The sequence below is a fragment of the Colius striatus genome, chromosome 1, assembly GCF_028858725.1.
Source record: "Colius striatus isolate bColStr4 chromosome 1, bColStr4.1.hap1, whole genome shotgun sequence".
NCBI classification, from domain to species: Eukaryota; Metazoa; Chordata; class Aves; order Coliiformes; family Coliidae; genus Colius; species Colius striatus.
In genome coordinates, this window is record NC_084759.1 from 52,707,980 (window position 1) to 52,734,979 (window position 27,000).

At 42.2% G+C, this 27,000-nt stretch overlaps 1 protein-coding gene across 1 annotated transcript in view; it reads left to right on the top strand.

Annotated features, from left to right (window-relative positions):
* The window catches only part of HS6ST3 (heparan sulfate 6-O-sulfotransferase 3), a 308,006-nt gene extending 294,431 nt beyond the window's left edge, over positions 1 to 13,575 (top strand). Inside the window, exon 3 of the mRNA XM_062020535.1 lies at positions 12,870 to 13,575. Coding sequence (XP_061876519.1) covers positions 12,870 to 13,575 — 706 coding nt within the window. The remainder of the gene's footprint in view (positions 1 to 12,869) is intronic.
* Positions 13,576 to 27,000: the final 13,425 nt, after the last annotated feature.

The window sequence follows — 27,000 nt, forward strand, 5'->3', positions numbered from 1 at the left end:
TGGGTTTTATTTCTGCTGCCTGAATTCACATTCAGTGTCTGCACAGATGTTCATTAATTTCCATGAGAGAGACATTAGAAAATAAAGTCCTGCCCACTGTTCCCCTGGCCTTTAGTTCAGAAAGATGCTGGATCACGTTGAGTCTCAATGTCAAACATCTCTGTGGGGGAAGACTGGAAATCCTGACCTATTTGCATATGTGAGGGAGTACAACAAAAGTTTGCTGCAGTAATGTGAGAGAAGAAGGTTGTTTTGTAATAATAAAATTTCAAAGATGATACCCACAGTTCGAAAAAAAGAAAGTAATTTCTTCCTTTCTTTTACAGTCAGAAGAGTGAGAACATCAACTCAAAAACTGTGGCTAGATTTTAATAAGGGCTGGATGGCTTCATGGTCCCTAACAACATTTATATATAAATGAGTTGAGATAATAAGGCTAATCAAATGTCATGCTTCAAGTAGTCAGCTCATGGCCTGAAGGGATTGGGAAGTTCTTTCCCTCCACTGTACAGATATGCTTCATTGATTAAGATTTGTCCATTCCAAAGGAGAGTCGTAGAGCCAAAGGCATCCCCAATGACTTGCTGCAGACAGTAATTCACGTGGAATCCCATCAGCACCTTGGATATTCTATTTTACCTGAATGCATAAGTTATTGCAGCCTGAACTCTGTCATTGACACCGGTTAAACGTGACCATATCATACGGCAGCATTGCTGAGCAATTGTGAAAACTTTTGTGCTGCAGATCAAGGTGCAGAGATTTACTTGAATGAGTTAGCAGACTGATGGGTTTGCGCTGCTTCAGCATGGCTGAATTCACGTAATCGCTTGCAAGTTTTCCTGAAAGGCAAAGAATCTCTCATTAAAGCTGGAGGTAAGAAGCCCAGGCTTCTTTATTTCATCTTACTTACTGCCTTCTTTCCCAGAGCATAGCATCCACAGTCAATAGCAGTACAGTGCAGTGCACAGCCTGGCATGTGCTACATAGCTTTGATTTGTTAAGATTTGAGATTGGAAGAAGGAGGTGGTCCGATTTGTGTGAGGTATTTCAAGGTCAAAGGGATGGTAAATAACAGAAACCTCGCAGAGCTACAATTGAGTTAGGAAGATGAGGACATGTAACACTCTCTCCATAAAACATTTAGAATATTAAAGTGAATAACAAGATTTATTTTCCATACCTACTGGCAGTTGAGAGGACAGTGCAAATAACTTTAATACCATTTGTACCTTACCTTTTGTGCCTAGAGGATGCATTCACACAGGGCTGAAATCACTAGCAACGGCTTACTTTGTGTTTACCCTGCAAATTACTATCAATGTAACAAGGCCAGCATGGATCTTAGAGACTGCTTCGCCATGGTAGTGTGAGCAGACGTGCGTGCCTGTGTGTGTAAAATGTCCCGGTTGGTCTCGTTATTGCAAGTAGTGAACTTGGAAAAGCTGTATCAAAGTTCTTTGTGTGCCTGCTATGTGGTGGAAATTGGGCATAAAACCTGATTCTGTTTCAAATTACAGGTTTTCTTGTATGAAGTTCTACCATGAAGTCAATTCTAGTTGGTAAAAACGTTTTTGTAAGATACCACAGTACCTGTAGACAAAAGCTTTATGAGATAGATTTTTGGAAAGAGAGTTAAGCTTTAGCTCAGATTTGGGGAAGATAAGAGGGCCCTCTTGTGGAAATTATATATATACATGGATATGTGTGTACACACATGTCTAAACTGATGTAGAAAGAAATCTGTCGGTGGAGGAGGAAGATGGCAATTTGGCTTATAGCTTTCAGTTGTATTATTCATAGCAAGCATTTCTGGGCTTGATTAGATGCTATCGAGCATTTTAGTAGAAACACAAAGTGCAGTGTAAAATGGGAAGTCAGCGATCTGTCAAGTATTCCATTGAAATACCCTGTCATCTCCTTGTTTAATGTCTTACAGGAAAAACACTACAGTTGCATCACAGCAACAGCAACGTTGGGAGCAACAAAGTTAGTAGCTGAGCAGTTTCCTTAGGTTTTGTGAATTGTTTCAATAAATGATTCCGAAAGGCTAATCTTACAATGTTTTCTTTAGTAGAATCACTTGAAATTATTTATTAGGCATATTACCATATTGTTTACCTTACAGGAGGCAAATCTCAAAAAAAAAATCGGACAAAACCTAGTTGTTTTAAAAACACATCATGTAGCACAAGAAAATAGTTGTGATGCCTGGATTTTTTGTTGATCATTGATAATTTACAGTCATTCTGCTTGATGTCAGAATTAATAAAGACTTGTTGCAAAGCCTAGAGAGAATAAATTGATATACTTTCATAGGGATTTCAATTACTGGGCTGTTTTGTTGTTAATTGCTTTATTAATTGACCAGAATTACTGTACTGATTCAAAATGAGCTGCAGCGAAAACTCCCTCAGAACTTCCATCTCAGCATCCCAGATCTGGAAGACAGCACCTGCAACTGAGCCATTAGTTGGAAATCAGAGGCAGCTCAGTTGGGAGGGAACCTTGGTACATACCACTTGCAGCACAAATCAGTTTTCTGTGAAGCCAGCTACAGAGGAACAACACTGGGGATGCCTGTGCTGGTTGTCTTACCTAGCCAGAGAACAAAATGGGATAGCAACAGCTCCTTTGGAAATGAGGAAGGGGATGGAAGGAAACATTGCGGTTGAATTTGTCATAAATATTTTTACTCTGTTTTAGACCTAACAAAATCTGACTGGAGAAGTACAAATGTGAGAAGATTTAGGGATCTGCCTGCATTTTATTTGTCTTTTCAAGAGCTCTTTGAAACTGACTTTTACCAATGAGGTGTATTCTTGCAGGCAGAAAGGACTCTTGTGATAACAGATCTCTTCTGTGTGAAAGTATGTAAGGTTTCAAAAGGCCTTATGATGTTTAAGTTACTGAATAGGCAGGAGTTCTGCAACCCCATCTCTTTGCTTCGGAGCTGGAAGAGCAATCAATCACCCAGGCAGTAACTAGCTCTAGGGAGACTCCTCCTGAAAGAGGAACTTGCTCTGACTTTGCTAGCAGCTGCTCAGAGACTGTCACTTGATAGTGAGAAAGGTTTTATGGCTTGTCCTGTGTGCATAAGGGATATTTTTTTAATCCTATTGGGCAAAACTGTGACTTGTGATTATAGGCATCAGACTTGATCACAAGGGTCCCTTCCCAACCTGTTTCTGTAATACTTGGAGGCTAGGTTGGGAGACAAGCTCAAATTGCAGGTTCCCTGTGCTGCATTCTCTCCAGGTTTGTTCTTCTCTTATCCCTTGCCTGTCATCACCTTTCTTTTCTCTGGCCAGTCTTTCTTTTCTGCTGCAGGTCATCCCCTTAGCTTGTCTCTCCTGTACTCATGAAGTCTTTCTGAGGAAGGTGGGTAGAGATTGTTCCCCAAGTTGGGGCTAGAGCCAGGTCTGGGAGGAGACAGGTATTTGCAGTAGTACAAATATATCCTCCTTTCATTTCCCCCGCTTTGCAGTGGCATAGAAAAGGCAGAGGTAGAAGAAACAACATTTTTGAGAAAAGATGTCAGATATGCCTGGTATTTTTGCAGCTGTTTTGAGATCCAGCACACACATGAACTGTGTACAACAGGGATGAGATAGAATGTGGGCAATGTGACCATTGGATTCTTCCTTCACCAGTCCTGGCCACAGAGGTTGTATTATTCTCTCTGGCACAATGATACGTGTAGTCTTGCTTAGAAAATCTTTAAAGAATCTTGTAAGACACTATGTGAATCTATTGCTTTTGAATAGCATTTCCTCCTGTGTGTGCTTGCACACTGTTTCTTAAAGGCACAAGGTTTTGTTATATATGTGCTTGATAAAAGAACCAAATTCTTACTATGTCATTTATTATTGCATAAGAACACTTAGAACAACAGAGTTAGATCAATTTAGGAAAAGAACAAAAGTCTCTGGAGGGAACTTTGTTAGGTTTGTATCTCATCAAGAAGTGATTCAGAATTTGTGTCAAAGTTGTTTGATGGAAAGTGGCAGATTTGTTTTTCCATCAAATCACCTAATCCAGACATTTCCATTTCAGACCTCTTTGCTCTCAAATAAATTGTCACTTCCCCATCTTAACCATTCTCTGCATTCTCATACGCAGCAAAGCTCGTACTGCCATTGTCAGCCTTTAGTCTGAGCTGTGTAAATACCCAGCATCTGTCTCTGATAAGAGAAGGGGAATTTACTTTTGGTAGAGTATTTGATAGAGTGATACCTGCAAAGTTATTATACAGGGCAGAAAACATCAAGCTGAGCATAGGAATTTTCTGGTGGGCAAGAAGCTGGTAAAAAAAAGGAGACGTGCTGAAAGAGGAACTTTCTCCTTTAAACGCAAGTTATTAATGAATTTCCTCAGGGCTGGTCTTAGCTCTGATCCTATTTCATGTTTTCATTAATGATGTTGGCACAAAAAGCTGAAGTATGTTAATGGAATTTGCTTAATGACCTTGAGGATTTCACTAGAAGAGGTGGAATTAAGTTTGGTAGTGCAAGATCATGTGTTTGAGGCTAGTAGAAACAGATTTCCTCTATCAACTGAGTGCTTCTCAGCTGAAATGTAGGGAGCAGAAAGACCTCTGTAACACAGTGAGTATGAGTTTCCAGAGTTACCCAGCCCCATTAAAAAAAGTCAATGCAATGGGTGAATGAATCAGAGCTTACATTGCCTATAGAGATAAGGAAGGCACCTGTGAGGCCTTGTGTGAAAGTTGCCCAGTTCTAGCCACGTAGAGTGACATGTGAAGTCCTGCAAGGTCAAAAACTCAGGGTGGATCTCTGGGTGGAGCGATCTAAGCATGACCAAAGGGGTCTGGAGGACTGCAGCACGGTCACTTCTGGCTTGTGTTATCAGAAAAGACAATAACAACTAGTTAAGCTTTGTCAAATGAAAGCCAATGTGATTCCGCTCTGATCTCCAACTTAAATGCCATTTCTTCTTCTCCGATGTGACATTTATAAATCCTCTTGATGTATTTGCAGTGTTAACCCAAGAACAGCTGGATATAAGTAGACAGGTTTATTCTGGGAACGAGACTCGTGATTCTAACAATATGAATTCACAAGCTTATTCCAATGGGAGCAGTGGCATGAAAAGGATACTTCAAAAGGGGCTGGGATGTTTTATGAAGGGGGTAATAGAGTGCTGTTAGCTGTGCTGGCAGGGAAGGACACTCTCATGGCTCTGGGAGCCTCCTTTTGCTATAGAAATCCTCAGACAACATTTTCTGGGTAACTGAGCATCCTTAGCTTCTGCTTCTGTGTATTTTCTTCACTGCCAATGAGGCTGAGTTTCTCTACACATGTAAGTATAGACTTAGATTCCTAACTTTATGCTCTTTGTTTGAAAATTTATACCTAAATCCTAATGGTATCACACAGGAAAACCACATATATTAGCCCCTAAGTCTCACACATTTATATGCTATTCATGTGCACTTTCTAAAACACTGGGATTAAAACCATGGGTAGCTACATAATTTCATTAGCCTAGTTTGCTGTTCAAGATCCAGACTGGTACCTGTGAACAGAATTAATTTCTTTAGGGATGTGTAGTTGCTGCATGAACCTCTCCAATTTTTAGGGTCTCCATATTGAACAAAACATCATTGAAATAAATATTCATGAAGTTTACTCAATAATTCAGGGTGTGCTGATTAGGAATGTTATAACCATAGTTAAAATCATATACAAATATAAAACAACAGTCCTGTAAAAGGCAAAGTACATTCTCTGTACTCTGCCTAGAGTAGCCAGGAAAGAACAAGGCAAAACAGGTAGTTGGCGAGATGTTTCTGGTTTGATTTGTTTTCTGACAGGACTGTACATTTGGTGACAGAAGACTATGCACTGTCACACAGAATCCCTGAGGAGGAGTAGGGCCTCAGGATGTCTTTAGTCCAACTGCCTGCTCAGAGCAGGGTCGCCACTGAGCACTGATGGGGTTGTGTCTGTCCAGTTCAGTCTTCAAAACCTCTGATGATGGCACAGTTTCTTTGAGTAAACCTTTCCCAGTGCTTAATTATTCTCATAGTGAAGATTGTTTCCCATGTGTCCTGCTATTTTTCAATTTATGACCACTGTCTTTCATTCTCCCACCATGCATGTCAGTGAAGAGCCTGGCTTCATCTTCTCCTTTTAGGTACTGGAAGGCTGCTGTTTGGTCGCCATCTAACATCTCAGATACATCTTTGAAGTACTTTGTTAAAACCTGCATCTTCACAAATGTATATTCCCCTGTGTCAAAAATCCCCCAAGGGGTGCAGGGGCACAGCTTGAATTCTCACCATGGGTTGCCAAGGGCTCTCCAGTCTGGCACTCCTCCTTCCTTTGTCCTTCTCTTGACTGTGGGGTCTGCCTGGTAACCTCCATCTTGTACCACTCCTCCACTTCCCCTTCCTGCTGCAGATTTCCCTTCTTAAACAGTCATGACAGAAGTGCCAGACTGGCCCAGCCAGGTCGGAGATGGGTCCACTTCAGAGCCAGGAGATGTTTCTAGAATTGCTTACAGGGACAGTGCTGCAGCCCCCTACCCCTGTTAGCCAGCAAAAAGCAGCTCCTTACAAACACATGACAGTTGGGCAGGTTATCTGTAAATTAAGCAAAACATAGATGCAGTGAGATTGCACTGTAACTGTTACTGCCTACAAGAACCTGGGCTTCAGGGTAAAACTGCAAAGCATAAGGCTTTTTGTTCATAATGCAGCTCATTCTCAACCCTTTGCATTGACACAAGCTCTATTGTTAGAGGCAGCATGCTGCCAGGCTGGCTTTTGCTGAGTAGTTCAGACTTTTGCTTGGGAGCACACTCACTTTCAGGATTAAAGTTACTAACTTCTCATCTCAACTTGGATCGTAAACTTGGCCAGGGCTTTTATTTTCCATGCTACTACAAAGAACGAGAATGTGGATGGTTTTATCATGCATCTGGGTTTTTTAGTCATTTGAGTTTTTCTTTCTGTCTGTTTTCCAAAATATTCTCCAGTGACTCTTTTTCCCCACCTCAAATATTCCTCTGTCTCTGCATCAGCTGCTATGCATGCACTGTTCTCTTTTTAGGAAGCTCATCACTCTCTGCATGTAAGGTCCTGCTTCACATTTTGAAAGAAGAGGGAATAGGTTGGTTTTTGTCCTCTCTGAGCCTCCAAGAGTGCTGTGTGAGCTCTCCTTGTGCTGGCTGCTCCACGGGAGAGCAGGAGCAATAGAGAAGATGCCATTCATCCTTCTTCCCCAGGAGGCCCCACAGGATTTTTTTGTTCTTGATGTGTGGTGATCCTTCCTATATTTAGTAAATCTCCCTCAACCAGGATGTCTGTTCAGTGGTGATAGAAGTGGCTAAAATGCCCTGGTTTGGGATCACCTTCGCTAACATCAGTCTGCTCCCCTGAAATTCATTCCTAAACCAGAGAAATACTGTTGAAGGATTAATGTAAAATTAGAGCATTTATATTAAGTTACCTCATAATGTGAAAGAAGTTCGTGTTCTTAGGTTATAACTAGAAGCTTGGTTTAGCTGTTCCTGTCATTAAAGATTTTCTTTGCTGAATGCTAATGAAGAGATTGGATTTCATGTGAGGGCCTTCTGAATTCCCAAGTGTTTTTTAATTCTGGTGTAAACAGTAGTGTGCAGACAACACTTCACACCAGTGCTTGTTTGGGCCTTTTTGTGGATGGTCACACCCCTGCCTTCACCATCACGATGCTAATTAGCATCTGTCCAAAACATCAACTGTCCCACGGTGACTTTGATAACCTATTCCTTTCAGTAGATTATGCTCAAAAGGAGATTGTCTAATCTGAGGAAGGTGCTTGAAGTTGCCTTTCAGGAGGAGCTAACACTATAACTGGTGGGGCTGAGTTTGTTTTAAATGTGGTCTAAACTGGTCATATATGTCTGTTTATATAGACAGTTACAAGATACACACTGTGCATTCACTGTGGTTTTTCCTTCATTGACAACTGCTACTTATAGCCAGATTCCAATGTAAATTTTTAAACACACACACACACACATCTAGATTTAGAATGTCTAATCTGTGTGGTTTTTAACTAATTTGGAATGTTTTGGGTAAAACATCTTCTCCCTGATGTGCCAGCGCATTCTGCTGGGCTAGCCTTTAAGCTCTGAAGCTGTCTGTGACACCAATTTGAGTAATCACTGATGGGGCTCTGCTGAAATTAAGCCAGTAAGTCTGTGATGAGTCTGCTTTGTCAAACAGGGTAACAGAAGTTACTATTTAATTCTTTGCTGAGTATTTTTCACAGTGGGTAGCTGTGGATTTTAAAGTCGCTATGTGAGCACAGGCATGGGAAATGCAAGGGGGTCATTCACATCGACAAGAGCAAGTGCACATCTATATTCAGAGTGGCTCAGACTTGTTCAGTACATAGCTGACTTGATGTTCTTTTACTGAACAGTGGAGAGAGTCCGGAGGCCATCCCCAGTTTCATGTTTTTATGAACTGCCTCTTGCCTTTATTATGCACTGACTCCTCAGCCATTCTTAGTGTGATTGAACACTGTATTAGGCACTGAGAGCTCTGAAATACTGCTGTATTTGATCCAAAAATGTCAACATTTGAAAACAATTTCCTAAGATAATTTTATACATTTCCCACTGAGGCAAATGTGCATGACCTATGCATTTTTTATTTAAATCCTTGTTCTAGAGCTGTGACATCCCTCAGTCCTCTGTGTAGTATTGTAACAGTGTCATCTGACAGTGCCCAGGATCAGATATAAGAAATCTTAAGGTCTTCCAGCCTCAGATTGGTTAATAGGGTGATGCAGAGTCATGAACAGAAGGTTAAACAGACGGTTGTAAATTGTGAATGTTGCAGAGATGGCTGCACCCGTAATTATTAGTACCTCAGAAAATAAATGTGTGTCAGGCTGCTGCTAAAGGTTCTCTGCCAAATGAAGAAGGCATTCAGCTGATAACACAAGGCAACACTCTGAAAGATGCACAAGCCAGAAGCAAATTAATCAGGATAGTGAAAACAGATGCAGAAGTCAGGTGGTCACAAGGAGGGAGCAGGAACAGAGTGGTAAAAGTTTCTTGCCCAGTCTGCATAAGGGAAACTGCAGATGTTATACAAAGATGCACTGATCTCATTTACCTGCATTTGCCTCATACTCCTGTTTATTGCACGTCAAACACATTTACATATCCAGAGATAAAGTGGAAATGATTAATGCAAAAGAGGTGTTTTTGTTAATCATTGTTGCCCTGCTTCATGCCTGACTGGGTGATGTGGTTTAACCCCAGCCTGCAACTAAGCACCACGCAGCCACTCACTCACTTCCTCTCCTTCCCCTTCAGATCAGTGTATGCCAATGGGTAAAAAAATCAGGGAAAGGAGGTGAGAGGCCTGCATGGATGAGCAAGGAAGTACCCTCATGATGGGAAACACAGAGAAGGTGGAGCTACCAAATGCCACCTTTGCTTCAGTCTTTACTGCTAATGCTGACTCTCAGGAAGCTGAGTACCTGGAAGATAGAAAGTCTGGAGAAAGGAACACCAGCCTTTGACTGATGACAGTTGGGTTAGGAATCTACTAGGCAAGCTGGACACCCCAAAATTCATGAGTCCTGATGGGATGCACCCATGAGTGCTGACAGAGCTGGCTGATGTTATTGCTAAGCCACTCTCCATCATTTTTGAATGATCATACAGCACAGGTGAGCTGCCTGAGGACTGGAGGAAGGACAATGTCATTTCAGCCTTCACAAAGGGCAAGAAGGAGGATTTGAGAATCTGCAGGCCAGTCAGCCTCACTTCGATCCCTGGAAAAGTGATGAAACAGCTCATCCTGGTGTCATTTGTAAACACATGAAGGAAAGGTTTATCAGAGGGAGACTGCATGGATTGATCAAGGGGAAATACTGCTCGACCAACCTGATGGCCTTCTATGATGGCACGACTGTCTGGCTAGATGAGGGGAGAGCAGCGGATGTCATCTACCTTGACTTCTGCAAGGCTTTTGACACTGTCTCTCATAACATCCTCATCAGAAAGCTCAGGCAGTGTGGCTTGGAGGAGTTGACAGTGAAGTAGATCAAGAACAGGCTGAATGACAGAGTTCAGCAGGTGGTGATTTAGTGGTGCAGAGCTGAGTTTGAGGCCTTTGGCTGGTGAGGATCCACAGGGGTCAGTTCTTATCCAACATCTTCATCAACGCTGCTGATGACACCCAACTGGGAGGACTGTCTGATTCCCCAGAAGGCTGTGCTGCTATTCAGTGGGATCCCGACTGGCTTGAGAGTTGGGCAGAGAGGAACCTCATGAGGTTCAACAAGGACAAGTGCAGAGTCCTGCATCTGGGAAGGAACAACCCCATGCACCAGTACAGGCTGGGGATTCATCTGCTGGAAAGCAGCTCTGCAGAGAGAGACCTGGGAATCCTGGTTGATAATAAACTGAACACGAGCCGGCAATGTGCCCTCATGGCCAAGAAGGCCAACAGCATCCTGGGGTGCATTAAGAATAATGTGGCCAGCAGGTCGAGGAAGGTTCTGTTCCTCCTCTACTCTGCCCTGGTGAGGCCTCATCTGGAGTCCTGTGTCCATTTCTGGGCTCCTCAGCTCAAGAGGGACAGGGAACTTCTGGAGAGAGTCCAGCGCAGGGCCACCAAGATGATTAGGAGACTGGAATATGTCTCTGATGAGGAAATGCTGAGAGACCCAGGGCTGTTTAGCCTGGAGAAGACTGAGAGAGGACCTTAGCAACACTTATAAATACCTAAACACAGGTGTTGAGAGGATGAGGTGAGTGTCTTTTCTGTAGTGCCCAGTGACAGGACAAGGGGTTAATGGGCACAACCTGGAACACAGAAAGTTCCACTTAAACATGAGGAGAAACTTCTTTGCTGTGTGAGTGAGGGAGCCCTGGCACAGGCTGCCCAGGGAGGGTGTGGAGGCTCCTTCTCTGGAGGTTTTCAAAACCTTCCTGGATGCGTTCCTGTGTGACCTGATCTATATGGACCTGCTTTAGCAGAGAGTTAGACTAGATGATCTCCAGAGGTCCCTTCAAGCCCTACCATTCTGTGATTCTGTGATCCTTGAGTGTAAGTAAGTGAAGTGTATCAAAACAGCTGAAGTGCAATTTTGTTGTGTGTGAGCAGCAGCCAGAAAACACAAGCTCCAAATGATTTTGGAAATATCATCCTTCAGAGTGTCTTCTGATGCTAATACAAATCATGGTTTCCAATACAATTGATAATGAAAACACATGCACAGCACTTCCTAGTTTATATCCTTTGACCTGTAAGCCTTCTGCTGTGAAATAGTTCTTGAAACAGCTGTTTCTATTACATAGAGGTTCAAGAACAGCTCTGCAGCAGAACATAGTCCCTAATTTGGCCTCGTAACTTTATTCCAGAAAATATCAGTAGACTAAGAACTCAGAATAAATAAAGACAAAGCATTCAGACCTGTTTCCTTTTGCTTTGTCTGCGATGGGGGACATATCTGCATTTTTTGGAATATGTAGGGGAACATCTGTTTTTATGACAAACCTGAAGTTTGTGGAGAAGTTATGAGAAATCTTTAGTGTCAGAAAATGATTGATAACTGCAAAATAAATTGAATTGTCCTGGAGATTATTGCCAGTTTTGAGATTTTTCATTTAGCCAGAGTTAGCTCTTGCATGAGATTACCCTCACAAGGTGTTCACAGAGTAACTTGTGTAACTGCTTGCTTGTTTCATCCTTCTCTGGGCTCAAGAAAGAATATTGAGATCAGAGTTTTCTTAAGAAATCTTAGATGTCATGATTTATTAATGTATTGTTTGCAGTCAGATGAGATGTGAACTTATGAACCTATTTTTGTACCAGATTGTGTTAATTTTTGTCATAAGTCTTCTGCCGGTTATTCTAGCTGACAGAAACCATAAGTATTTTGGGTTTGCTTTGTCTTTATGATACCATCCTGTAATGCAGGTGAGTTGTTATTGAATAAAACATTTCTCAGTAAAAGTTCTCAATCTGTGAAAGCCTGCTTGAAGCATCCTCAATTGCAGTCCATTTCAGATTGCCATAAATAGATGTACCTACTGAATTCAATAGCTAAAAGATGAACTGACAACATGAGTTCTGCAGTTATTTGCTCTATTTCAGATCAATATTTCGTGGTGTCTCTTTTATATTCTTGACAGGTGAGGTTGGATAATGATAATCTTTATATCAACAAATGCTTTTTTACTAGGTGATTATAACTAATTTCAATCAAGCACTTGTCTAAAATTAAGTCATACAAATGGATTTTGGATCTCTCATTATCTTCACTCCAACCCGTTTAATAATAGTATTCTTAAGTAAGTGGCTCATGCCAGTCTTTCACATGGTGTTATTTTTAGCACTTGCAGCATCCACATGAAATTGCTTGTGCTTTTCTTATGCTTGGACCAAGTGCTATATGGATTATCATCCTGTGTATCTTGTGAGGCATACACATCTTAGTCCAGGAGTGGCAAGATTGTGTAAATCCATTTTCTCACTGTTTCTGATGTTACTGAGGGTTAGCATTTAAAACCAGAGGAGAGCACAGTCCGGTTAATTGGCTTCTACATAAAGTAACTGACGCTGAATAGTTGACAGGTCAAAGTAATTCCGCTTCTCTGATAGTTGTTTATTTCCTTTCATCTCTGTGTCTTTCTCCCAATTTACCTTGTGTTTTTTTCACAGTATTTATGGAGCTTTAAGCTTTCCGTTGTCTTAGAAGTAGTTGCATAAAGTGTCTATGTTACTGGGAAAATTGAAGGGAGTGACGGTGGTGGCTAACAGTCATTTTATTGGAAAAATGGAAAAGTGAAATCCACTGAATGTTAAAACTATGTTTAATGATATGTTTCAGGAACTTCTACTACATCACAATGCTGAGGGATCCGGTGTCACGATACCTGAGTGAATGGAAGCACGTCCAGAGGGGTGCAACGTGGAAAACTTCGCTTCATATGTGCGATGGAAGAAGCCCAACGCCAGACGAGCTGCCTACCTGTTACGAAGGAGATGACTGGTCTGGAGTCAGTTTACAGGAATTCATGGATTGTAGCTACAACTTGGCCAACAACCGCCAGGTACGCATGCTGGCAGACCTCAGCCTGGTGGGATGCTACAACTTGACTTTTATGAATGAGAGTGAAAGGAATATGATTCTTCTGCAAAGCGCCAAGAACAATCTGAAAAACATGGCCTTCTTCGGGCTCACAGAGTTTCAGAGGAAAACACAGTATCTCTTTGAGAGGACATTCAACCTGAAATTCATTTCCCCATTCACCCAGTTCAACGTCACGCGGGCCTCCAACGTGGACATTGGTGAGGATGTGCGGCAACGGATAGAAGAGCTGAATTTCTTGGACGTACAGCTGTACGAATACGCAAAGGACCTGTTCCTGCAGCGCTTCCAGTACACCAAGCAAGAGGAGCATCAGAAGAACCGGCTAAAGAGGCGAGAGGAGCGGCGGCTGCTGCGGGAGCAGAGAGCCCACCAGTGGCCAAGGGAAGACGCAACAGAAGCAGCCGTTACTGAAGATTATAATAGTCAGGTCGCAAGGTGGTGACACTCCTCCGTCTTGACTAACCGATGAGAAGATCAGAGTTTGTGCAACTTGCCTACCTGGGAGGCAGCCAAGGAAGGTCTGCTGCTTTTGGAAGTGAGACTACATCTGACAGCTACTCCTCTTTGTCTCATTTTTTCTTGGTTGCTACCAATAAGGAGAATGTATTTTTCTTTTTTCTCAACAGACATTGATTAGTGTTATTAAATGGCAGTAGAGTAGATTCCTGTCCAAAAAGACTTCCTTCAAAGCCCTAAGCTATAAGGATGGGTTGAAGAAAGAACTATATCTTTTGCATTAACAGGTATACCCTGTACAATCTGAGCTACCAAAACTTGTGCAGATGTGAATGAAAAAATGGGGAATAATACCTGGTTTCGTTCTGCTGTGACATGAGAGCTGGTTTATTTCCTACTGTCTTTTGCAGCTGTAATGCTTAGCTTTCACGTGAATGACATGGAGGAACGAGTATTGCCTTTCAGACTTCTACATGCTGTGTTTTGATTAACGGAAGAATTTGCTGAGATTATTAAAAAAGACCTAGGGAATGTGGGACTGGGGAATGACTTGTTCTTTCTGTTAGCCAGTAATCGGAGATGATTTGTGGGAAAAGTGATGGAGAGGTTAACATCTCTCTGCAGACATTGAGAGTACGGAACCCAGACAGGGAGCAGCCATCTTTCTGAGCACGTGTGGCAAAGGGAAAGCCTGGAGAAATGAGGTCCACGGGGTAGCTGGGCACACGTCACACAGATTTTCTGGGTGGGGGCAATAAAATCAGCCTTTGCATTCATCCAAGTTGAAGAGAGGCCAAACAAACCACAGAGAAGAGGAAGGAGAGCAGGAAAATTTATTCCAAGATTTTGTGTTGTTCCATTCGTAATAGGGAAATTTTAAAAAGAAGATCCTGTGCACCACAGATCTTTTGAGAGAGTATTTTTTTCCTTCATCTTCTAGAATAAATGTAAAAGCATTATAAGGAAATTTCTCTTAAGTGCCTCAACGTGGCTGCTAAATCGAGATGCTGAAAGTATAATATTGCATGCATGAATGGCTTTTACATTCCAGATTTGCTAATCAAAAATACCAGAGTACCTGATGTGGATGCACATTTCTAATTTCTTTTCAAATTCAAGATCTGTGGCGAGTTGGTAAAAAAAACTCCAATGTGTTACAGGAAAAAAAAAAAAGAGGCTACATTTGAAAATTTGTCCCTTCAGTTCAAAGTAGGTTTTTTTCTTTTTTAGTGCATACTGTATCTCCTTTTCTGCCGCCAGTGCTGTTGCTGCTTCTCTATGCACAGTATCAAAAATATGATGTTACAATCCTTTCGAGAGCTAATGCGTACCATAATACATTAAACGTGGAATATCATAATGGGTATTGAGAAGTGGAGAGGGCTGCTGGGATGAAAGCCAGTTATCAGTGTAGTTTATCAATAACATGCTGCTTCAAGCTTGATTGTCAGTGTGCTGCTTTGGGGTGAGTTGCCATGGTTTTTGGTCTCTAATACCTGTCCCACTGGTGCATCATGTGCATCTTCTCCCACCTTCACATTCAGAAGGGAAAACACGGGACTGCAGATGGTCATTTTCCTGCCCAAGGGTAAGATGTCTGCCTTAGAAAAGAGTGAGGAGCTCTCTAGATGCCCTGTATAGTACTGCTTGGATCTCCATTTGCCTGAGACAGGCACTCAGATGCTTGGGTCACATGTGGACACCTACCTTCAGAGATTTAAATGGAAATGTTTACAGTCTAGGACTGAAGCTCACTCTGAGTGTCCTGGCTGTAGGACGGCGAGGCTGTGAAGAGCTGCACCTTCAGCACAGTGCAGGTAATTCGCAGTGATCTGACCTCTTACTTGCTGGCACCAGGGTTTCAAGCTGGGCTGGCCCGGGCCTTGAGGAGGGAAGGAGCTTTCTGGCTGCTGATGTGGGGGTGATGGGGAGCTGTTGCATCTCCCCATTTCCAGGCCCATTGCTGCATCTTGCTGTAGACCCCACATGAAGATTACCCTTTGGCACATGATACTCTGTGTCCAGGATTTACAGGTGTGCTGCTTTGCTTTCACGTGCACAATGGGCTAAGGGTGCAGGGGAGACCCCAAATGGCCCCCCCAGCATAGGCAGAAGCAGGGTGGGCAGTGGTGTGGGGGTACGTGGGAGAGGCAGGGCTGGCAGGAGAGAAGCCAGCCACATGGGAGGAAAGATGCAAGGCCAAATTCACATTAAGGAGGAAGGTAAGGGAGGAAGTAGAACCAGTCCCAGTCCATCTTCTGTTGTAAAGCATCCCTTCTTTTTCCTCCTAAACACAAAATAGGGTTCCCTTCCTCATGTCCCTGCCTCTTTCCCCAGAGAGCCACCTCTCCATGCCATGAATGGCAATGGGGCCTTCTGTTTTCATATAGAAAATACAGTGTTATCATTTCAGAGGAGAGAAGACAGAGCTCAGAAATGGTTCCCTGGAGCCTCACCAGTGACTGTAAGTATCCGTTTCAGCTGTTTAAGCGCACTATCCATTCTCCAGACTATTCCTTCTGCCTGACACAAAACGAAGACTAATGAGGAAATTCAAAGCAGTCTTTAATAATTTGGCAATGCCTTAATGCAATGCCCAATCCTTTTTGTCAGTCATTTCCCAGGAGGCAAAACTAGGATCCCGAAGAGCTGTTAATGTCCTGTAGCATCTATGTTAATGGGATTTGCCTTAACACTTGGGATTTAGTTGAAGTTGGTTTGTTGTTTGGGGTTTTTTCCCCTGGAGCCTGTGTATCAGAAAGCCCTGGTTATGCAGGAGTAGTTGGGGTGGGAGCAGCCAGCAGCTGAGATTTTCCCCAGAGTCCCTGGGACTGAAGGACCCGGCACATCCTTCCCCAGCTTCAACAGGAGATCAGCAGACTCACTGTGCCAATAATACTGGTTTTTTTAGCAGAGTTTCCTGGCACATAACAAATAAAGCAGTTTGGAAATACTTTCAGGCAGGCTTCTAAGACACAGGCTTGCAGCTTTTTTTCCTGGTGGGCGTTGCACCCGAAATAATGTAATGCAAAAGCTAAAAGAAGGCCCTGGTTCATATCTCTGTTATTCCAGGTTTTCGTTGCTCTGACAGCACAGACTTCACAGTAATTACACTGGCTTGTATAAGATCAGAGCACAGCGTGTTTCTTTCAAAACCTTCATGAGCAACGAAGCTATAGGATTTCTGTCCATCTTCCTGGCATGATTTTGTTGCTTAAACAAGGCAATTTGGCTTCTGCTACTGTGGTGCTGAAACAAATCTGATTCTTTTCTAATGGAGATGTACTTGCTTCTAATGGAGATCTCTCATCATGTCCTCAGCACTGGCTGCCTTTTCCAGTTGTAATTCACTGGAGTCTTGGAGCAGACAGAGAAACATGCTGTGTCATTAAAACTTGTTCCTGGTAATTCAATGACTAGTCCAAGAACTCAGCCTGTTTCCTATGGGCCATACTTTATAAAGGAATGAAAATTTGTCCTCTCTTCCCCACTTACAAGTGCTAACAATAAAAATCTTCTTCATCATGGGGAAAGAAAAAAGCCACTGTTTCTGATGTTGGGCATTCTTCCCTGCATTTGTGTTTATAGTGAGGCTGCGATAGCCTTGCAAGGGATTCTGCACATTATGCAGGAGTTATTTCCAGTTCACAGACAGAAGTATAGAACAAAAGAGGGATGGAAGTCAGATCCAGAGACAAGCTTCCTAACTGCAGCATGTCCATTCAACCAAACCAAATGTCAGGGTCATCAACTTTGCACCTGGAGGCGTTTCAGATTTGACATCCACTGCTAAACTGGGAGGTTTCTCAAGGTGGCCTTCTTGCTAACACTTGCTTCCTTCTGCACAAGAGGCTTCTTGTTTCCCACCTGCAGTCTTGCATCAGTTATGAGCACTGATGTTATTAAGCTTCTCACTGACTTTTTTTTGTTTCCCTCCATTGCTGTTCCCCCAATAAATGTGGAATTACTCTTTTTTGGTCTAGCGTAAGGAATATGTTGTTTCCACGCTGGTTGAGACTGCTCTGTACAAGATGAACAATCACAATAAAATCATTCTGCTGTATCATCCATAGATGTGGCAAAAGCACACTTGGAAAAGATACCCAGTTTTCGCTGAAACACTTCTTTCCATTTGTTTCTTACAATTAATTTCTTTGTTGAAGTTTTGTGGAAGGAAATGGGTTCCATAGCCTACAATGTCTTTGGCTTTCTTCTTCACGATATCACTAGCTCTGCATTTTCCAGTAAATGTTGGAAGTGAAAAGAAATAATCAAAGAGTTCCCATTTAAGATGAAAGAATAATGTAATAGGCTGTAAATTACTTTATTCTTTAAGAACTTTCCTTCTGTTTATGTGCAATAATGTGTGTGAGCTCTGCTACTAAGAGATTGTATTGTGAGCAACCATATCTACTTTTATTCCTATTTACAAAGTAGTTTGTAGATCTAGCGATTTTTTTGTTGATGTAAAGCACAATTTAATGAATTATTTAATGTGTTTAACCATTGTGATGTCAAAAGCTATTGTTTTCATATATTTATTTGTTGGTGGTTTTCTGTAAAATGGTGCTCATTAAGAAATCTGTTAACAATGAAGAAGTTTTGTTCAATATTGTTGAGTCCATTAATTACTTATGAGCAACAAATAAACGTTGTTTGCAGTTTTGAAACACTAAAGGTTCCATCTTACCTACATAGCCATAAAAATGACTAAAAATCCTTCTGTTGGGCTAGTTTCAAAGCATTAGTAGAGATCCACTATGACTATAATTATGTTTTAATAACAAAATGTACATGGAGGAAAAACAAGTTTATATATCTTACTATTTAATTATGTTAGGGCCTAATACCAAATCGTTTGATTCAGATTGACTTATTGAACTAAGACAGGAGAGCCGTGACCTGAATAGTCACTGGCATTAATTCAAGTAACCCCAATGTCAGATTTGCCATACTTGGATTGCATTAAGACTTAAGTATGCAAGTAGTGGTAGTAAATGCATTTGGCTTTCTGCTCTAGCAGTACTAAGGAGCATTCCAAACTATCTGGATAAACTCATGAGCTGCTGCAGGGAAGAATCAGAAATTGCAGTCTGATCCATGTATGCATGTCCTTATATGTTCAGAGAGTTACATGGACCTTGGGACAAGTTGATTGTATTTCAGCCACAGTATTTCATGTAAGTGCACAAATCTATGAGGCCAGCTGAGATCCACCCAAGTGTATTAAGGGAGTTGATGGAAGTGCTTGCCAAGCCACTTTCGGTCATTTATCATCAGTCCTGGCTAAATGGGGAGGTCCCTGATGACTGGAGGGGAGCAAATGCGAGACTCAGTAAAAGAACTATAGGCCTGTTGTCCTGACCTTGGAGCCAGAGGAGGTTATGGAGCAGAAGGTCTTGAGTGCCATCACACAGCATGCACAGGACAACCAGGTGATCAGGCCCAGTCAGCATAGGTTTATGAAAGACAGGTCCTGCTTGATTAACCTGATCTCCTTCTATGACTAGGTGACCCACTTAGTGGATGAGAGATAGGCCATGGATGTTGTCTACCTGGACCTCAGTAAGGCCTTTGACACCATTTCCCACAGCATTCTCCTGGAGAAACTGGCTGCCCACGGCTTGGACATACACACTCTTTGTTGGGGGAAGACTCTCTGGATGACTGTGCCCAGAGAGTCATGGTGAATGGAGTGAAATCCAGTTGGTGACTGCTCACCAAAGGTATTCCCCAAGGCTCAGTGCTGGAGCCTGCTCTGTTTATTATGTGTATGATCTGGATATGGGGATAAAGTGCATCCTAAGCAAGTTGCCAGATGACACAAAGGTGGGCAGAAATGTTGATCTGCTTGTGGGTAGGAAGACTCTACAGAAGGACCTGGACAGTCTGGATAGATAGGTATGAGGTTTAAATGAAGCAAAGTGCTGGGTCCTGCACTTGGGCCACAACAACCCCCGGCAGTGCTACAGGCTTGGGGCAGAGTGGCTGGAAAGCTGACTAGAGGAAAAGACCTGGGGGTGTGGATTCTATGTTCCTATGTATATATATGTATATATGTCTGGACTCTCAGGGAGCCTTCTGATCAAGTTAATAATCATGAAGAAGGTACAATTATGTACCTTGCAACAAGGGTATATTTAGATAACCTATTGTAGTCTGTTTCAATGCTATTAATAAAATCCACACTACAAGTTTCTATTTAATGTCACCTGTACCTCTGTTAGGATGTAACATTTTGGGGAAGCAAAAGGGTTGGAGATCTTTGTTATCTCCAGATTTCTCTAGACTGTGGTGGTAGTATCTCTTTGCTTGCTTGGTTGTTGCTGTGAAACACAGTCAGTTCCTGGGAGGCAGGTGTCAGCCTCTGGAAACTCGCACTGTAGTTCATGCTACTGATGAGCAATTTAGGCTGCTAAACAGACCCATCCATTGTCATTTATAATGCGCTGAAGTTACTCACCTGGTCTTCAGCTGCTGCTCCAGAATCAGATCTCAGAACAGATGCCTTATCTGTCTGTACAGATGTCTCCGATCTCCAAGCAACTTCTCAAGAGTTATGGTTAGGAACCCAAAACAACTCTCACAGTGTTTGTAGCATTTGGGGGCATCACTTGAGACAATCTGCAAGCTGAGATTACAAAATTAAATGTACTGAAGGGCATTGTGAGCGATGGAGGAACAAAACGAATTTTGTAACTTTTCTGGATCCTGCACTCTGGTGAAAACAGTTCTGAAGCAGGGGCAACAAGATGGTAAATGGAATTAGTGTCTATGCTGCTGATAAGTGGTGCCATATAGCAAGGAGAAATGGATTCTGCCACCAGAAAGATTTTTTTCTTCCACATACATGGTTACATTTCAAGATATACATCAGAAAATTGAACTGTAATGTGCAGTTTATGCCACATTTAAAAGCAAGAGTGAGACTCGGTATTCCCGGTCTGTGTATAGCTGGAGAAAAGCTTTGATTTCTTTCACACTTAGTTCTGTTTTACTTACAGAGGCTATATAAGGTCAGTCACTTTTCAGCATTTCCTAAAAAAACGGTGAGCATACCCTAAGATTCTGAATATAAGCAAGTGAGATTTAGAAATTAAGGAGGTAGAACAATGACTTATAAATCTTACTGTCCTATAAAAGCACCAGGTGCTGAAAATGTCTAACAATGAGATAAGTAAGGCCTGCCCTACACAGACAAGGGGGCTCCTGCAGGAGTTTGTCCAATGGGTAAGCAGCTCACCACTTCACTGTGGAACATAGTGACAATCTTTCCACATAAGAAGAGATCAGCTGGCAGCCAAACTCCTTCTGCAACCTGGCCCTCCTTATGGGCAATGGAGGCAAAGATGGAGGGAAATGTGCCTTCAGGGCACAGGCATCTGGCCTACTTTAAATATTTACAATGGTGTAAGAAGAATCTTATCTCAGAAATGGCTCCTTGTCCTCTTTATTTGTAAACAGGAGAAATCATAAATGTTCTTTAGAGGAGGTAGACTCTCAGCTAGAGGATGAGGAAGCAGCACTTCACTGTTGGAAAGACTGCATTTGAAATGGAAGTAAGGCACCCGAATGGATAGGTCTAGAGACATTTGAAGATGCAACAAACACTGGAGGGGAGGAATTAAGGATTGAGAGAGCTGATCTGGGGACCTTCTCTACAGAGATGATGACAGAAATGATTGTGAGGTAGCAAAGAAATAGGCAGGCAGGAGGCATGCAATGCAAGCATAGATGTGATAATTCCCTGATCATTATGTCAAGGAAATAATTGGCAGTTGGTTTAGGTGGGTTTCTGCCTTATTCAGAAATCTTTATATTGAGTATTTAGTATCTCCTCAGGCCCATTATCTTGAGGTAGGGTCTGTGGGGTCATATGAAAACGCCCATGCTCTGTCTACAGCAAGCAAGGTCACCTTGCAGTCCCTCTGGGATTTAACTTCCATGGCACAACATCCAAGTGACAAACAAGGAGGTCTCTTTTGCCACACAGGCATGCAGAGACCAAGCAATATCTCCCTTTGTCTACAGCAAGTTGAGTGTTAGGTTTGCTGCTTCAGCTGTGAGACAGGAAATCTGGAACTGGCAATGCTTACGATATGCAGTGATAACAATATCAGAGCTATGGAAGCGAAAATGTTTCTGATTAACAGAATGCAGGAATAGACATGCTAATAAATGACTGGATGTTAAACAGGAAAAACAAAATGACCTTAGGTGAAATCCATCAGCAACAGGCCACAATGAAACTTTATCATTACTGTAATTAACATTGCAGTCTGACTGGCCTGTGAATGTGTGGTGGTCTGTTCAGGACAATGTTTCAGCAAAGAGATCATGTGAAAATAAACTCTGCCAAGAAAGCATGTGCATTTTCAAAGACTTCACTCTGCACAGCCCCAGGTATGGTGTGGTGAAGTTAATATCTGTGTGTATATTTGTATCTGCATGCCCATACACATGGAGTCATCTATCAAACTGCCAATGCTGGCCACCTGCCCACGGTTTGGATTCATTCCTACTCTCTAGACCCATATGCTTTGGAATCCTAGTCAGAGCCTAGTCATGCATCTGCTCTTGTATTGGAAGATATTTTAATGTAAAGACCACATAGAAAGAAGTGGTCCTCTATCCAGTACATACTGCTGAGAGCAGGAGCTTTTCTTCACCCACAGTACTGCCAGCAGCTCAGCAGTGGCTTGCTATTTTGAAAGTGTCCATCCATGAGATGGAATCTCATGAGCTTCTGCTCTGTCTCTACTCTTTTTAAACACTTGCTATTGGTACAAAGTGGTTAGAATCATAGAATGGTAGGGTTTGGAAGGGATCTTCAGAGATCATCTAGTCCAACTCCTCTGCGGAAGCAGGACATTATGTAGAACATTTCTAAGACAGTACTCATTTCAGAGATGACAACAGAATAAGAAGTACTAGATCACTTCCCCAGTCCTTCACCATTCTTGGACACGTTGTAGGATTTGCCTCAATACCCTCGTGGGCATTGCCTCTCCATCAAATCTTTTCCTCTGCATGAAGGTGCTTTCATGAAAAATGGAACAAGCCCTTATCTCATCAGCTTCTTTGGACCTTATCTGGTCTTACAGCTTTTCTTGCTTTCTCACTTTGTGAGTCCCTTTAACTTCGGATATGCCCACACAAGCACTTAATTCCTGTGGCTAGCTGTGTTTTGGAAGTTTTTCTCAGCTTCTGGCTCCCAGCTTAATGCTGGGTCGGGGCACAGGGATACCCTTGCTCCCCCCAAGCATCCCGTTCTCCGCACGAAGAAAACAAGAACAGATGGGTTAAACAGGACCCACAGTCACGCCAGCTGTAGTGAGTCATGCGGTGACCAAGACTTTGGGATGTGGCCTCGGCGCTGACCATCTAAATTGCACAAACATAGGTTTACTCAGCTGTATGTTTGTGAGAATTAAATGTCAAGTAAATGAGTTGCAGTTTCTGAAAGGTTTGGATAAACAATCATAGGATGTTTTATCTGATATCGTATAAACGGAGCAGCTAGCTCAGCAGATTGGGGTCTGAATTTAAACTTCTCTTGAGTCTGAGCCAGATTTGTCTTTGCTGGCTTTTTTTTTTTAAAATAAGTATCTTTATTTATAAGCTCTGTGCAGAATTTATCAGTCAACATTGTTTATGCCACATTTAAACCTATTTAAATAAATCACAAACTCGACTAAGTATCTGAAGGAATTAATATGTACGAAATACATATTTCTGGTACTCCTGGGCAAAATACGCACTCTTGTTGAGTCATAATGGTCTCAGGTCTGGGAAATCTAAGCACTAGTAGAGGGTGATTCATCTCCTGAAACACCTACCTAAACCAGGACATACTATCCTGCCTTTTTATTTCTATGTACTACAAAGGGAGGGAAACAGAAGAAATCTAAAGCAGATTAATTATGCTTGTGGACTAATTAATCTGCTTTGATGCCATGTCCACTGGATGAATGATACCCAGTCTACACTGACCTCTTTCTGAGAAATCTCACTGTCTAATCTCTCTCTGCCAACAACATCTTATGAACAAAATGATAAAGATTTACATTAAAAACAGTTTTTGGAAGAGTTGAACTAGGGCCAACTAGACCTTCACCCTCTCTGATAGTGGCCTGAGTGGTTTCTTGTAAGAGCAAGGAAAAGTATATATATATATGATCACTTGTCTCCTAGCTGCCAATTTTTTTTGTGTCAGGGACTGGACAAGTTCCCATGTGAAATGATTGAGATGAACCTGCTTTAGCAAGGGGATTGAACTACATGATCCCTACAAGCCCCTTCCAACCCCTGCCATTCTATGATTCTATGACTTTATGACCCAGTTTTGCAACTCTGAATCTAAAAGTGCTTTTTATGGGCTTTTTTTTCTTCTTTGGATTCACCCTGTTGCTCCTTGAACTTAACTACTAGAATGTTTTAGTTTAACTGTGATGAAAGTTTCATGAACACTACAGGAAGCTATCTCTCTTCATTGTTCAGAGTTGGACATCCTCTAGGTTCATATAAGCATGCCTGGTTCTCACTTTGGGAGATACTTTGGGAGATACTTTGGGGCTGTTTAGTCTAGGAAAGAGGAGATTGAGGGGAGATCTTATTAACATTTACAAATATCTAAAGGGTAGGTTTCAGGAGGTTGGGACATCCCTTTTTTCTGTTGTAGCTAACAACGGGACAAGGGGTAATGGGATGAAGCTGGAATACAAAAAGTTCCACTTAAATATAAGAAAAAACTATTTCACTGTGAGGGTGATGGAGCAGTGGCACAGGCTGCCCAGGGAGGGTGGGGAGTCTCCTTCCATGAATATCTTCAAGACCCGCCTGGACATGTTCTGATGCAACCTGATCTAGGTGACCCTGCTTCTGCAGGGGGGTTGGACTAGATGATCTCTAAAGGTCCCTTCCAACCTCTACCATTCTATGATTCTATGATACAGAACAAATCCCTTCTCATATTCATGCAACTCCTCATTTCATAGTTCCCTATCATTTGTATCTCTCTTCTCTGTGTCTGTACTGGGCAGAAGAGTGTAAGACTGTTTAGTAAGCATCCATGTCTTTATCTTCATTGTGCTTGCCTGCAGCATTGCTTATTGTGCTACATCTTTCTTTAGAGATGGGAGGGCCAGGGCTGCCCACAGCACTCAATAAACAAGCACAACAAGGATTTGTGTGGTGAGTACAAGTGCCATTTTCCACGTTGCTTACCGTTCCTTTCAAAATATTTCCTAGAATTCCATTTTTATCCCAGTTCTGAGCACAAATCTGACATTTCCATAAAATTATCTGTTCTAATGGCAAGATCTCATTTCCAAGTAGTCAACTTGGAACTCAGCACAGTGTATGGAGAGTTAAGGTTGCATTCCCCCCTGAGCCCCCCATGCTTCACTTTAAATTTATCTGAACTAAATTTCATGTAATTTTATTGCCGTCACTCCATGTCATCGGAGTCTTCTGCGATTCACACAGAGCCCTTGTCTTTAGTATAATATAGCAGCTATTCTCCAGCACAGATTAGTGTCCCCAGAACTCATTCTGCAACCTGCCTAGGCAGCGGGGGAGCAGAAATTGAGGCAAGCTGACATAACATCCCAGGCTTTATTTGCCTTCCCAACCATTTTGACATAAGTACTCAGATCTATGCTACCACTCTGCTGCTTTTGCCACGGAGCTAAAAAATCAGTTTTTGTCGGTGTTGAAATTGCTTTTCACACAGGTTGCCATTAAGAGAAAGGGTATTGCTTTTCGGTTCATTCTTTCATCAGAAAGTCATACTGAAAGGGTGTGTAATCCCCTTTCTCATCTGCATTCTCAGGCTCTTTCAAACTTTTGACATTCTATTGCTGCTTCCCTCCTTTTGCACACCAATTTTGGCAAAGGGAAATTTCTGTCTTTCCAGCACATAAGCAGCTCCCGTCTGCACTTGGTCTCTCTGCTGTAAGGCTATAAACAAAGGCATATTGAGTGAGCTGGCAGTGAAATTACAGAAAGCTGAAAAGGTCAGGATCTTAAATCATAGATCAGATAAGACAAAGGATTTCAGATATCTCACAGCAAATAAGGTATGGAGAATGTGATGAACACTGTGTATAACAGCATGAAACCATGTATGGAAAAAATGTGAAGTGCTATAAACTTCCTTTTCTGATTTAATTTGCTCCAACTGTGCTCAGAAATTATAGCAAAAATACATTGATAGCCACGTTATTATTTACACGCAGTAGGAAGCAAAGCTGAGCTACATGCAGAGATTACCAAGAAGAGTGGGGGTGCTTTTAGTTCTGCAGAAATCTCATTAATTGTGTTTTGGTTTGAAAGCTCAAAAATCAAACTTGCCACCCTGGCAGCTGCCAAAAAGGTATAATTACAATGATTTAAGTCTGATATTTCAATGTCGTGCAAGAATTCAGTCTCGTTTACTTCTCTGGATGTCTGCAGTAGGGAGACATGAGTGAAGAGGTACCCACTCTAGAAGCCGTAACTATCATCCACGCTTGCTACAGCCCAGCCTGTACCTGTGGTGTTTTTTACTCCAGGAGCATGCAGATGATCCAGGATTGGAACTCAAGACTACCAAAGCCATCTTGAGGTAAATAGCCTCAATTCCTCACTTGTTGGAAGCAAGCCAGCCTTCGTGATGACCAAAAGCGGGTTTCGTGTACCCATCCCACAGAAATCCCAGCCTAGGAGGAGAAAAGTAGCAGCTGAAAGTAAAGTGGATATCTTTCTTCTTGTGGACAGTTACACTAGAGAGTGGCAGGGAAAATGGAGGTAAGCGAGAGATAGCTGGAGAAAAGAGTTGTTGCAGAGGGAGTTAAGTGACTTTCTGGGTGAAACCACCCTTCCGGCTTTGCCCTTTTCACTGTCGAGGCAACAGCTGCCTGGTTCCCCTCTGCCAGCAGGACAGCCCCAGGATCAAGCTGGTTTGCAGCAAAGGTGAGCTGGGGAAGAATCAGATTAATAGATTTTGGCAGTATTGTGTAGCATATTTTTCGAGTATATTTTCTTCAGCTTTCTCCTGTAAGGCTCAAGGACAAGAACTTTAACATTTCTTCTTAAAATATAAGACTTAACTTCTTATTTATGAGCTGCTTCTGAAACTAAAAATGTCTCGTAGCCTTACTTCAATATCCTGGTGTTTCGCCTAGCCTATAAATAATACAGCAGTATGAGGAGATGCATTTCCACACCAAGGCTATAAATATGCAGTGAATATTGATACACACTCTCTTAAAGCAGGGAGGGAAAGATGTCTGCCCAAAGGTATGGGGTTGGAGGGTCAAAGGGGGAACTTCTGCCCAGTGGGAAATTTGGGTTCTGGTTACTTCAGGCATCTAGTGTACTGCTTTGCCTCTTACCAAAACTCCAGGCAGGAAACCTCAAGCCAACAGAT